The sequence below is a fragment of the Humulus lupulus genome, chromosome X, assembly GCF_963169125.1.
Source record: "Humulus lupulus chromosome X, drHumLupu1.1, whole genome shotgun sequence".
Lineage (NCBI taxonomy): Eukaryota > Viridiplantae > Streptophyta > Magnoliopsida > Rosales > Cannabaceae > Humulus > Humulus lupulus.
The window spans coordinates 68465011-68479961 of NC_084802.1; the positions used below are offsets into that span (position 1 = coordinate 68465011).

Here is a 14951-nt window from a genome sequence, read left to right on the forward strand (position 1 = left end):
AGATACGGGCGTTCTCTCTCAGCATGTAACTGGCACAGGCCACTCTCTCGTTCCCTTCCACCCTCATAAAATCCAGGATGGAAGATGACATATTCATCCACTGCTCTACCCATAGTGAGTCTGGACCGCCCTCAAAGGTGGGAGGGTGTTTCTTCCTGAATCTTTCATACAATGGCTCCCACCTACTTTCCATCACAGGCTGGGCTGGTACTGGTGCCACAACCTGTGGAATCTATAACCCAATACCACAAGGAGGGGCCTGGTGCCTCAGTTCTCGGAGCTCCTGTTTCGTTCACTAAAGTCTTTCTTCCATTTTGGAAAACAGTTGTTGCCAGTTCGGTGGGGCAGGTTGAGGGTCCTGACCCTGGTTGTCATCTTCAGCCACATTGTCGTGGAGTCTAATTGATCGCTGAGGCATAGCTTCAATATGCCTGTAATCAATGACGTTGCACATCAGGCACGATAACAACATCCAAAAACCACCTCTTAATCCCATCAATCAGTCACAAACAACATATCAACACATTGCACATATTGCATAAGCATATAGCAATCAAGGGGTCGTGCCCTGACATCATACATAAATAAACACATTCATCATGCTCTATCTATAATATTCAGGAGAAAAAGGCAACTCAAACAAGCAGTTAAACACATAGTTCATTTAATATCGACCAACCCTTAGTCGAGCTTGTCTTTGGCGATAAATGTACATGTTCGGTCGATCTCCAGGAACCATAAACCTTAGCATGCTCTGATACCAAGTTGTAATGCCCTACTACCTTAGAGTTGTTACCATGTGATTTATAAATGTGCCATTAGCTCGCTAATCAAGATTTTAGGATAAAGAGTGTGATTAAATTGAAAGAAAGACTCATTTGATAACACTAATTATAAAAGATTTGGACATTCATCAAAATTCATAAAAGTTATACATTGGGATCCCAAAATAATGTTTCAAAAATGTATTACAATTCAAAAGTCACAGTATAGTTGACCTAAGCGACAAAACCAACCATTTACAGTAAATTCCTCAAAATAACCCCGGTCGTGGCAGCCAGGTAGGCCGAACATGTACATGTCGCTCCACGCTCTCCAACTCATGGTTGCTCGACTTTTCCCTTGCTCTTACCTGCACCATAAAGCACCCGTGAGCCAAGGCCCAACAAGAAAACTCAATGCATAATATATCACAATTCAATCCAATAATATACAGCTTAAACAATACAACAAATTAAACATATAACGGCCTATGCCGACCCATGTGATTTACCTGGCACTGGGTTCACAGTCTTCATCGATCGGGTGAATAGAGCACCCTTGGAAGGTCTCTCCCTAGAGGCCTACACTCAGTGTGCTTAATGCCAATCCCGGCCTTTGCCGTCCCTGGCCCTTGCCGTTCCCAGCCTTCGCTGTTTTCGGCCTTCGTCGTTCATTCACAATCATGCACAACATAGTATAACAAATCATAACATTCACATAAAATAGTAAACACAGATAATCGGGTCATGCCCTGCTCTACAGGCACCAACAGTTTTCTTACATGTGTCCCTAGCTGATAGATTAGCGCAATCCCGAGCACGATCTCCTAAACCCGAGCCTTGACGTGAAACCTAGTCACAATGCATCAATAACAACAATTTATCAAGCCCTGAGCCAAATAAGAACTTCGGAATATTATTCTAGCCTCTGGGACCTTGAATCCTACTAAATCGGGTAGTAGGATCCTTCCCGAGCCCTAAGATTTGGGTTCTTGAGCTTAAAACCCTAGATTGGCCATAATCCTCTATTTGCGCGGCGACACCCCTAATTAGAGCCGTGGCGCCCCAACAATTAGGGTCGCGACCCTCTTCAAGTCAGAGAGCCTAGCTTTAATTTTTTTTGGACATGCGTCCCAGCGCGCCTTGCCCAGGGCCGCGACGCTAAGGCGATTCAGTGAATCCCCAAGGCCTCATGAATTCATGCAGGTCGTGGCATTCAAGAACAGCACCGCGACGCGACTCCGCGAACCCAGAATTTTCAGCATTTTTCAGAGTTCTAAACTTCCTGTAAATCGATCCAAACATGATCTAACGCCAAAACTGAGTCCCAAAACACTTACACTATACTCAGAGCAGTACATAAACCCAAACAAACTGAATAAAACCTCATTACAACTTAAATTCAACCACTTAAGTTCAAAAACCCCAAAACACTAAAAACCCAGAGAAATTCATAAAAAAAATAAAAATAACTTGCTCTAAACCTTACCTCTGTGTTGATTTCGACCCTGAGTTAATTCCCCAACACTTCTAGCCTCAAATCCTCAGCAATCTTGGCCTTGATTCCATAAATTACAATGATTTTTCCCTTAGAGTTCCAAAACCTCACCAAAGGGAGTGAGAGAGAGAGAGAGTGGGCTGAGAGATTAACTTGGGTTTCTGGTTGATTCTAGGTTACCTAAGTCTAGCCTAACCACCAAAAGACCAACATGCCGCTAGATAAATGCCTACCCCTTTAATATCACCAAGGGCAAGCCCGTCATTTATCACATCCCGCTAATTCTTTGAGCATTCCTATAAATCCCCATTTACTCCCAACATACCCAAATAATCGCTAAATCACTACTCGTTACCTGGTAACCCCGAACACGAGTTATATTCTCAAAATACCCCTAGGCTCACCCCAAGCAGGGTATTCGACCCCATTGTGACTATTTCGCTATTTCACTCCCTAGGACCGTTTCAGATCACGCATCACAAATATATCACCACAATCTTGTGGTATCAAACACAACACACATATAATTCACATTTATGCCCTCAACATGCCAAAATTTTAAATATGCCCCTATTAACCAAAATGGGTCCACATGCATATTTAATTCACCTAAACATGCATTTATAATCACATAATCATGTAATCCACGTATTAACATAATTAAATCAGTTATTTCCCTCCCGGCACGCTAATCAAGGCACTAAGCCTTATTAGCAAATTTGGGACGTTACAAAGGGTAATGACTATATTCTCCTCTTAAGTTGCATTCACCTTAGGTCCTTATTAGTCTTTTCTATGCCTACACTTTCTAGCATAGTGACCATTTCCCCCACACACAAATCAAGCACCTGTCTCGCCCTTAAACTTGTTTTGGTTGGTTTTCGGACCCAAATGTTTCTCATTACCCTTCTTGTCTTTCCCTTTATTTTTGGGTTGTTTCGGTTGTGACACCGCATTTGCTTTGGATGTCTCTCCATTAGACTCACCCACAAGTTTATCTCTACATATCGATTCCTCCTCGATTTGAATTTGGTGCTAGATTTCCTCCAAAGAATAATCCTCATTTTTATGAAGGATTCTTTTCCTATAGATCCTCCAAGTTGGTGGTAATTTTGCCACTATTGCACCAACTTGAAAGGCATCGGGAAGCTTAATCTTCAAAACTTTCAATTTGTTAACAATTATTTGAAGCTCATGAATTTGAGGAATAATAGGTTTTGTCACCAAAAAAATTGAAATCAAAGTATTCACAAATCAAAAACTTTTTGGTACCTTCCTCTTCTGCCTTTAATTTTATCTCAAGTGCATCACAAATCTCCTTTGCCGACTTGGTCTCGATATAGAGGTCATAGAGCCTATCGAATAGGGCATTGAGGATATGACCCCTACAAAGAAGATTGTCCTCCTCTCTCTTCCTTCTTTTTCTCCACCACCTCGGGAGTGTCTTTGTCGGATGGCACCGGGAGAGGTTCAAGGGTGGACTCTAGGATGTAGGTTATCTTGAGAGTGGTCAAGAGGAATATCACCTTGTCTTGCCACCTAGTGAAATTGGATCCATCAAACCTATCCAATCTCACTAGGTCTTGGTTCATGATCTTGATTGTCTCATCTTCCATTGAAACAAACAAGGGTTAAAGTTTTGAATGTTATATATATATATATATATATTGCCTCAATGGATAAAGTAAGACTCTTACAAAGTAAGACTCTTACAAAGTAAGACTCTTACAGCTCTAAGCAAAAGAATACAAAAGACAAAGTGATTGATTAAATAAATTACAACTCTATTGCAAAAAAATACATGTAAATATAGAAAGATGTAGAAGAAGAGAGTAATAGAAAATACAACTCTGTAACAAATGATACAAATAAACTAAAGGATGAAGAACAAGAGATAAAGATGGAAGTACAACTCTATACCATAAAAATACAACTAAATATGTAAATAGACAAATAAAGAGATGAAGATACAAAGCAATAAAAGAAAAGAAGAACAAGAACAAAAGCAAACACTCTCACTCATACAACCAAAGTGAAGAGCATTGGGGATCACCAACTTGGACAAGGTTTACAACCTTTGTTCAAGAGCTTATTTCCCCCTATCTCAAGCACTAAGGGATTCTCTCAAATGTAAATAACTCTATAGAATAAACAAGTCTCTAGGTGATTTTCTAGCCAAGTGCTCTAGTGGATAGAAAATAGTGTGTCAAAGAAGTGAGCAATAGGCTCCTATTTATAGAGTTTTGAGACACCCTTTGAATTTCAAATTCCACCAACCTCCATGGATATTACCAATGTTTAATTGGATGTTTTATGGAAATAAAATAGAGATTTGAGAGTTACTTGGTTGTTAGAAACGTTCAAAATTGGATAAAATCGAAGTTGGAAAAAAGGTTGTCAGCCTCTCTGGCCGCGGACTGGGATATGCCTGGTCGCGGCCACTAGCTTCTGTTCCCCAAGCCGCGGCCTAGGACAAACAATGCCGCGGCCACTGAGCATTTCAACCACCCAATTTTCCAAACTTTTCTAAAACGTTCCAAACTCATTCACACTTGATTTTGTAACTTTCATACACATTATGGGAGTTAAAATCACATCTCCAACATCCATATCACTTATGGCTTTGTGAAATTCAATACAAAAATGTGTAACATATAATCTACACATTATTAGATAATATTTGAGAGTTACAAAATTGTAACTGATTTTGTAACCCCAAATATGTTACACTTTTGGATATTCACACTATTCAAAAAATGTAACTCTCATGTATATTATTTTACAATATGTGACACACTTTATCACATTATTTAATCTAAACATTATATTATAAATAATATAACATAATCTATATATCTCTCTCATCAAGTGAGCCATCATTGTCTAACGAAGGCCATGTATTTTATGTCTGAGTAAAAAAAAATTCCATTCATCTTAAGTTGCATTTTTTCAAAATAGTAATTATGATGAGTTAATAAGTTTAAAATTTAGTAGAAAAATTAAAACTAATAAGAAATTTAAAATGGCAATTACATAGTTCCGCAGCCTTGTTGACAAATATGATCTTACGCTTATAGTGAAAGTCATGTCAAGTTCCAATTACGCCTGGCAACTCCTTAATATCAAGATTAGCTAGTAAATTTTTTTAACATAGTTATTACTAAAACTATTCAATAATAACTAATCACCCTAAATTATTATCATTATTATCTTACTCTTTGATGTCCGGAAGTTGTATATGATTGAGATCCATGGAGGTTTGGATATTTCGATTATTTGAGTTCTTGATACTTTTATTTGCTTATTCAACTTTCTTTAGATCAACCAAAGCTCTATATTTCTTCCAAGTATCCACTAGTAGAGGACTCGAGTAGGAGTAGTAGGGAAAGATTCTGACAACGATGGCGGTGACGTTTGATTGAAGAAAAAAAATAAAGAGGTGGAGTTGGATGAGAGAAAGAAAGAGAAGAAGAAAATAAAAAAAGTTGTTGCTAGAAAGAGGAGTGAAAACTCGTTTTGCTCATGTCATCACAATAAAGTATTATGTCCTGACAATAGCAATTATCTACATTAATTATTTTAGAACGACTCACTTATTGTCACTACTATAATAAGTATATATATTTTTTCTCGAGTAAAAATTTGGGTGCGAGAGTTTATCCATCCAAATTTTTAGAAACAATATTACAACGACTAATATAACATCATAAACGGAGTTAGATATTTTTTAGGATACCCGCCATTTGTTTATAGTCTATTGTGACGACAATTTTTTTTTAAATTTATAAAGTAAAAAATAAAATGCGTTTTTTTAGAAGTTTTCGTGTTGCATTTGGGTATCTATTGGCTATTGTGTGGTCGCAAAAAAATATCGCCGCAATAGACTCTTTTTCTTACACTGATTTTATTTGATTTGAGGCCACGTATACATTTTATTTTATTTTTTCGTTTTGAGAAAATAAATAAATGGAACTTCCAGATAATGTTTGGGGCATAATCACAAGTAAATAACACGAAAAAGTTGTGCCCTTTATTGTGATAAACGTTATATGTATTATTGGGCTGTCCTTGATTATGCATTACAAAGACGAATTGCCTTTATTTGAAAACTTCACCTCACCTGCTCCATCCACCCATAGCCTTTCTTTTTTCCCGGCTTTGAAATTCTAATAACAAATGATGTTATTATTTGATACGACTCTTGTTTGTTTCATTCTCCAGCTTTTTATTAAAGTTTTGGAATATGAAAACCAATAATATAAACACCTTAAACTTTTGGTAACAATGACCATTTTGATTAGTTTTTTCATTAATTTTTCTTTATTAGCATCACCATCAATGTAAAGGCACCACCTTTTTAAGACTTTTATATTGTAATATGCATGCATACTATAAAATGATGTCTCAGCCTATTACTTTGCAAAAACAAAAAGAAAATCGCATCTTTGATACGATTGGATTTGATTCAAGCGAACATATAGACTCAGCTTCATGGAATCTAAAGTTACTATATCGTAGAAAATGAATTTAAAACAAAGTTATACTCGAGGCTTTCATTTCATTGATAACAGCCAATTGTAGATCATTCTAAAGAAGTTAAAATTAAACACTATTAAATGGTTTCTGTAACAAATAACTCATTTATATAAATATATATATTTATATTAGTGACTGATCAAAACTCGAACGTATTATTTTATTGGAACCATTAATTGATTGAAAATTATTCAAGTGAGAGAGAGGTAGTGACTCCACTCTAATTTTTGTATTGATTATTTTTAATGTAAATTAATTAGTGTTATTTTCACTTTGGACCCCCACAAAATATCTTTTTTTTTTTAAAAATATATATATATATATATATCTTTACTATTTTTTTGTCCCCACTAGACCAAAGTTCTATATAAAATTGTGTAATATCTGGAATCTTGTGTAAGATTCTGGATGGGGGTCTACTTGTAAATTAATAAAAAGATGCTAAAACACAAGTTGAGCAAGTTTTGACCAACAACCATTATATTTCTGGTTCAATTTCTAAAAGCTAATAATCAATACTCAATATTAAAGCATATTCATTAATAAATAAACCAAATATAGATGAATAGCAAACCAAATTTGGTAAATTCTGTCGATATGTACTATTGTTTTCACGTAAACTTCTTTTCTTTTAAAGTTTTTTGTGTCCACACTTCATTGCACATCTTTACTATATGCTAACCTATGAAAATAACACTTCATTTTAATACCAACATTTGGTAATGTACCAAGTCGATATAAAGTGAAGGGGAAATAAAGTAGTAGAAATATATCTTTTTGAAAAGTAAAAAAGGGACCCTAAAGTGTATATTGCACTTTACAAATATACAACACGGTACTCTTATTTACCGAAATGACCAAAATGGAGAGAAAGAGAGATCAATGCAAGTATATGAACTTGTACTAAATTAGAGCTTTCTTTTTTGTAAAGGAAAAGTGGCCATGAAACGTAGTGTATCTGGCACAGCATGATCATGCAATTATTAACACACTTATTATCATGCTAACGTTAACAAAAAATGTTCATAGAAAAAGAAAAAGAAACTTCATAAAATGATTTTGAGTGCCTTGTTGGATAACCCAACCAATAAAGCTATGCAAGATCCAAAAATATAGTGCCCTTACAAAAGTGAGAAAATTTTAGAAAGAAATTTGCATGCAAATTAAATATTAATAACGTGGTCAAAGTTCATGATTGTACCAACAAAAAAGATTGCGAAGAAAGACCCAGTAATGGCCTTGTGGGAGTGTGCAAGAGGGGAAAATAATTAACAAATTATAGCAAAAGTTTGCTTTATACAAAATGATATTCAATTGAATGATGTAATAAAAATCATATCATGTTGGAACCTGTAAGGAGTGGAGAAGCCATATCAAGATACAAGCTAGCAAATTGTGTCCTCAATCATACATATATACATCCATATAATGTAAAATGAGTCACAATCATGTGGAATTGTTCTATGATTTGGAGGAGTTTAGTACATGTACCTTCAGCTTCATGTAAGCAAGTGAACTCGGATGTTCTACGACTCTTTAATATTAAGGAGTTTTTTAGGAGAAAATCATGTTCAGTGAAAACCAACAAATATCTTCAATTTTGAAGTTACCAAAAGTCCAAACAGTGAAGGGAATGATAAAAAATTTACTTGAAAATGAATCACCGATCTTGCAAGTTGTCACATTTTGCAATAACTATCTTTGAACACAGTATTCAATCTTAAAACACACATTATTGTAATAACTATCATAGTTTGCTGATCTCACTACCTAGAATAGAGAACATCTCTGCACTCAATTCTTGGCCTCGTACTACATGAGTGTCGCAAACAACGGAGCCATAACAAATCTATAGATTTATATGAATATATGTATGCATATCAAGCGTATTATCACATAACCAAATTTGTTCTTCAATTTCCTTCTTGTCATTCCAGTAAATGGTCACTAGCTACAAAAGTGTTGTATCCAAAATGCGTCATAAGTTTGCGTGCTTATCTAAAAAAAACACCCAATAACTACTTGGAGAATTATTTTCTTCAGTGAAATTTGTAATTAACAAACAAAGAAATTAATAAGTATTATTGGGTTCGAACTTGAAGGAGCTATTATTACTCTCATGCTCAACAAGTGCCTTTTCCTATTGAAAAGGCTTAATCACGAAAAAGAAACATGCGTGAAAATTAACACCAGGGTCCCAATGTATTTTGTTGCATCACTTTCCAACACACTGAGTGGTCAATTATAGTCAAAAGAAAATTAGAAAGAAAAGATAAAAAGGAATACAAGCGAAAAGAGAGAAGCAAGAATTCCAGTCAAAGCAAAAACAGTGATGATGGTCGATTGAAATTCTTTGATTTGAACTTTGAAGTATTGTTTTCAGTAGTGGTACAAACCTTTTTGGAGGAATAAATTAAGGCATAGGAGAAAGAAAAGAAACTTGTTGTCTGGTCATTTAAAGACAATGCAGGACTTATAATTTGACCATGCATTGGAATATACTCCTTACCCAATAAGCCAAATTCATCTTCTAATCTATTCTTCCCACGCTGCAGCTATTTTCTTCTGTACAAACTCCACTCCAAGCCGAGGAGATAATCTAGGTAAAGTTACCTGAAATAGGAATTACCGTAAACTAAGATACGGACAAATGAAGTGAATAGATTTTCAAACTTGTTTACGAGCCTCTGCTGCAAAAATAACTAATAAATACAAAAGGTGAGGAAACGTAAAGCAACTAAAATAATGCTCCTCCGAGATATCCTAATAAGGAAAAAAGCAAAAGAAAGCTAACCTAAAACAGCAGGTAATCTTAAAGTAAATGTAGGATTGAAGTTGGTCTTTGATTTGATAGTCAACCAGCCCTGAGAACTCTATTAATTGGTGAAAATTATTTAATTGATAAGAATCCATCTTGACTGCACTTTAATGAAAGACCCAACTGAAACCATATACTTCCACTCGTAGAAAGGGAAAAAAGCAAACCAACAGAAAACAGCAATAAAAAGGTCTTTGCAATCAAGAGAAGTCTGACCAAAAATAAATAATCTGATTAAGAGATAAGCTGCAAAGGGAACCTGTATCTTTCAACAGGTATTCTTAACAGGGCTTGATAGCTATGCCCTGTAAAAGATGATCATTCCATGTAAATATTTATGTACCAAATGAATTTTTAAGTCACAATGAATAACTTCATTTATTTTTCATCTGCAAAGCACCAACCATATTTCACTCTTTTAAAAAAAGTAAAACTGGTACATCAGTTGGATGATCAACTGGGTACTCAAAAGCAAGGAATATCCATGAAACCAATTTTTGAAAAGGCTTTTTTGAGGCTCGCCTCAAAGTGAGGCTTTCAAAAAAAGCCTTAAGGTTTACGCCTTAGGGAATAGAAGAGAGACTTGTGCCTCTCTGTTCAGGCGCACAAAAAGGCTCGCACTTCACTTATTATTCTTATTTTGGGCTTGTTTGAAGTGTTGTGCCCGACAAAACTAGCTTACTAATAATTACATTATTAAGTTTTGCGCAACAAATGAGACGTTTCTAAGTATTGGGCCTAACAACAGTGTTTAGAATAGTGATTTATTCATAAAATCCTAGCATTAGAAAATACCACATGAAATCACTTTTTTTTTTCTTTTGACTTGCACATGAAATCACTTTAGGCTGAAATTTCAAACATTTAATTGAAGTTTTTTTTTAGAATTTTGTCTTAGTTTTTAGTGTTATGATTTGTTTTAATGATTTATTAGTTTTGATTACTAGTGTTTAGAAGTTTACAGTTTAAAAAATAAATTTGTAATATAAGATTTGAGGCTTACGCCTCAATACGCCAATCACCCCGAGGCTTAAACTAGCCTTTTTAAACATTGCATGAAACCAATATATAACAAGAAAAGTTTATGCAAGACCTGTTGGTTTAAGAGGATGGTACAAGAAAAAACAAGAAATTGAGATCTGCACCAGAGCAATTGGGTATTGAATTTTGAAGACTAGTTAGAAAGGGCCAGATCCAAAACAAAGAATGTGCAAGAAGAGTTTACAATTTCTATTCCCTGGCCATCGATCTGCAAAAGTAACGTATTACTTTATTTATATCTCACATTCTATTAGCAGGAAATAGTCTTGACACTCTGGAAATTCCTTTTAGCATGATCCAACTATTTTTTTTTTTTTTAAAATAGTCAGAGAACTTTGTCGCTCTCACTAAAATAGAAAGCCCTCACTTATGGCGGAGGAAAACCGTGGTAACAAACAAAAAAAAAAACACAAAAGAGAACAAAAACACAAAAGAGAAAAGAGAAAAAAACAGACAACTATACAACCCCACTATACAATCAAAAAACTACTCCACTCCCTAGTGAGATCTAAGAAGGATAACTATTAGTGCAAGAGCAAATAGGAGAGAACCAGTGGAAAACAGAGAAAAAGAACTGAATGTCTCTTTATTGATCTGAACCATCTTTTTTATACAAAAGGAGCTACTGTCATATATATAGACAGTTGGTACAACAGTAACTAAAAACAACTTAGGCTAAAACAGAAATTAGTTATCACTAACTAATCAAGAAGCTAATACAGTTATGCTAACTAACTGGGCTAACTGACTTAGTGATACTCTAATAGGCCCCCTCAAGATGGAGTGTATATGTTAATTACACCCATCTTGGATACCATTGTTTTGAAAGGAGCTGGAAAGAGAGCCTTTGTGAAGACATCAGCCAAGTTGTCTTTGGTGTTGACATGTATTAATTTGAGTGTGCCTTTGGTGATCTTTTCCCCAACGATATGGCAGTCGATATCAACGTGTTTTGTCCTCTCATGAAAGACTGGATTTTCCGAGATGTGGATTGCCGCGCTATTGTCACAATATAATATGGCTGGTTGTGGGTGACAGAGGCCAAAATCCTTAAGTAACGCTAATATCCATTTGACTTCACATGTTGCATTGGCCATTGCTCGGTATTCAGCTTCAACAAAGGATCTAGAAACAATTTGTTGCTTTTTGGACTTCCAAGAGACAAGGGAATCACCAATGAACACACAAAAACCATATATGGAATGACGAGTGTCAAGACAAGCACCCGCATCAGCGAATAGTTTGACTTGAATGTTTTGTGCACGGAGGTTGGTCTCGGCATAGGCAGGCACCTGAGAAGAAGAATTAGCAGAAAAGAAAAGGCCTTGGCCTGGGGTAGTTTTTAAGTATTGTAAGATTTGGTTGGCAGCTTGTTGATGAGGAATTCTAGGGGAATTGAGAAATTGACTTAGCCTATTGACAGCAAAAGATATGTCAGGCCAAGTGATAGTGAGGTAAATGAGCTTCCCAATCAAGCTGCGATATGAAATGGGATTTTCTAAGAGATCACCACTAGCAGTGCTTAATTTTAGATTAGGTTCTATAGGAGTAGAAGTAGGTTTGGCTCCTAGGAATCCAATATCCGAGAGTAGCTAAAGAGTGAATGGACGTTGAGATACTGAAATGCCCTTTGGAGTGCGAGCAATCTCAAGACCGAGGAAGAAACGAAGTGGTCCAAAGTCCTTGAGTTTGAATTTACTATCAAGGGCTGTTGTGAATTGAGAAATGGTAGTGGAATCATTACTAGCAACTAGGATGTCATCAACATAGACTAATATTGCTAGAAAATTGTCAATTTTATTTTTGGTGAAAAAAGAATGAACGGAGGGTGATTATAAGAAACCATGAGCAAGTAAAGTGGAACTTAGTTTGACATACCATTGTCGTGAAGCTTGTTTTAAGCCATATAGGCTTTTTGAAGTTTGCAAACTGAATTTTTGGGAAAGGAAGATGAGGAGTTATAGCCTTTTGGGAGGGCCATGTAAACATTTTCTTCCAAATCACCATGAAGAAAGGCATTGTATCCATTTGATGGAGATGCCATTTTTTTAAAGCAGCAATGGCAAGTAAGATTTTGAGGGTATTGAACTTAGCGATTGGAGCATAAGTTTCTAAATAATCGATCATTTATTGTTGGGTATATCCTTTAGCAACAAGGCGTGCCTTATATCGATTTATAGTACCATTGGGTTTGTATTTGATTTTATAACCTCATTTGCCACCAATAGCCTTTTGTCCAGGAGGTAGGGAAGTAATTGTAGCGACCCAAATTTGCTAATAAGACTTAGTGTATTGATTAGCATGCCTGGAGGGCAATAAGTGATTTATTGTTATTATATGTGAATTTTCAAGATTATGTGATTAGAGATGCATATTTAGTTGAATTAAATATGCATGTGGGCCCCATTTGGATATTAGGGGCATGCTTGTAATTTTGGCCCGATGAGGGCATAAATTTGATAATTGTTATAATTGTGATATATCTACGTAGCATGATCCGAGACAGTCCCTGGGAGCTGTTAACCAGAAAGTCACAACGAGGTTGAATATCTGACTCGGGACGAATCGAGAGGTATTTCGGGTATTAGATGTTTTTATGGGGTTATCGGGTTATGGAAATAAATATTTGGAGATATATTTAAGATTAGAATGTCTAGGAGGAAAAATTGGGAAAATTTACCATTTTGCCCTCGGGGACGTTTTTGGCACCCCAAGCCTTGAGGTAACCTTAGAGACTAAGTTAAATAAAACAAAATATAGGAATCACTCAGAATTCTCTAAACCGACTCTTTCCTTCTCTCTCTCTTGAAGTTGTCTTCTCTCCTTTGGAAGCTTTGGGAAACCTTGGTGAATCTAATTAAAGACTAAGGAATTTCAGCTGGGATTTTGGGAGCTAGAGGCTTGGAGCTTAGGAAACTAGTTCAGGGATTTAATTCAGCTTAAGGTAAGCTTTAATCTTAGTGAATTTTATTGAGTAGCTACTGGTTTTTCTTAAAGTTTGCATGTGTGTTGTGTGAAGAATCATCTTTGAGTTTGATGAGGTTTTGAGTTTGAATTCTTGTTAGGTTTTATTGCTGAATCCATGGTATAACATCTGTGATGATTAGCTTGAGTTGTTGGGTTGATTTTGGGATTAATTGGATTGGTTTTCGTGGCAAAAATGAAGGATTTTTCTGGGTTCGAAGGGTTGGGCCGCGGCATTGTTCTTGCTGAGCCACGACCCTCTGAAGCAGAATGGTGGCATGGAAGAGGGGCGGGCCACGACATGCCCTAGCTAGGGCCGCGACACGCCTGCCCTGTTTTAGAGTGGCTCTCAGGTTTGGGGGCGGACCGCGGCATGTTTAGGCTCTTAGTGCAATTTTAGGCTTTAAAGTGTGTTTAGGCTTGGGAATTCAAAGGTTAAGGCTCGGGATGGATTTTATCACCCGGATTGATAGAATTCAAAGTCTCGGAGATTAGAATTATGGCTCAAAGTTATTTAATGGATTAGAACTTGATGGATAAATATTATTAATGCGTTGTGACTAGGGTTTCGACGAGGCTCGGATTAGGGATCTGTGCTCGGGACACAGGTAAGAAAATTGCTGTACCCGTAGAGCTTGTGTGCAGGGCACGACCCGATATGATTGTGTTGCAGGGCGTAGCCCTTTGATTGAGTTTATTCGTGTTAAGTATTTGCTTTATTATGCTATGTGTGCGTATATGTGAATAAACGGCAAGAGCCAGGAACGGCGAGGGCCGGGAACGGCGAAGGCCGAGAGCGGCAAGGCCGGGAGCGGCGAGGGGCCGAGAACGGCGTTAAGCACATAGAGTGCAAGGCCGAGTGTGGCAAGGGGCCGGGAGCAGCATTTAGCACGCGGAGTGCAAGTTGCCAGGGCGAGACCCTAAAAGATACATGGGATATCCTTACGATGTGGACCGCGTACATGTTCGGTATCAGAGCGAGCCAAGGTTTATGGTTTCTGGAGAATGACCGAACATGTACGCTTGCTGTCAGTGACAAGCTCGACTCAAGGTTGGTTGGTAATAATTAAATTGTATGTCTGATTATGTGCTTAAATGCCCTGTTTGCCTGCTTATTCCATATAGAGCATGATGAATGAATCATATGCATGATGTCAGGGCATGGCCTGTTGTGTGTTATATGCTATCTGTGTGTTATGTGGATTGTTGTCTATGGTTGACTGATGTGATTGGGAGGTGATTTTGGATGTTGTTATCATGCCTGATGAGCGGCGTCATTAATTGCAGGCATATTTGTTGAGATGCCTCGACAATCATCGAGAGGCCGAGGATG

At 36.7% G+C, this 14951-nt stretch overlaps 1 protein-coding gene and 1 long non-coding RNA gene across 5 annotated transcripts in view; both read right to left on the minus strand.

The window, feature by feature from the left end:
• Positions 1–909: 909 nt before the first annotated feature.
• On the minus strand, positions 910–3864 carry LOC133804441 (uncharacterized). The gene is made up of 3 exons (XR_009878477.1): positions 1544–3864; positions 1274–1423; positions 910–1132 (listed from the first exon to the last, which is right to left on the minus strand). It is a non-coding gene; the product is annotated as an uncharacterized LOC133804441 (long non-coding RNA).
• A 5267-nt stretch (positions 3865–9131) lies between these two features.
• LOC133804650 (uncharacterized) overlaps positions 9132–14951 on the minus strand; it is a 43280-nt gene continuing 37460 nt past the window's right edge. For 2 of the 4 annotated variants that reach the window (XM_062242791.1, XM_062242795.1), the window contains one exon: positions 9132–9408. In XM_062242791.1, the coding sequence (XP_062098775.1) occupies positions 9331–9408 (78 nt within the window). In that variant the 3' untranslated portion in view covers positions 9132–9330. Of the gene's footprint in view, positions 9409–9589; positions 9669–14951 lie in introns of all 4 variants that reach the window. The other 2 variants (XM_062242794.1, XM_062242793.1) reach the window with 2 other exon arrangements.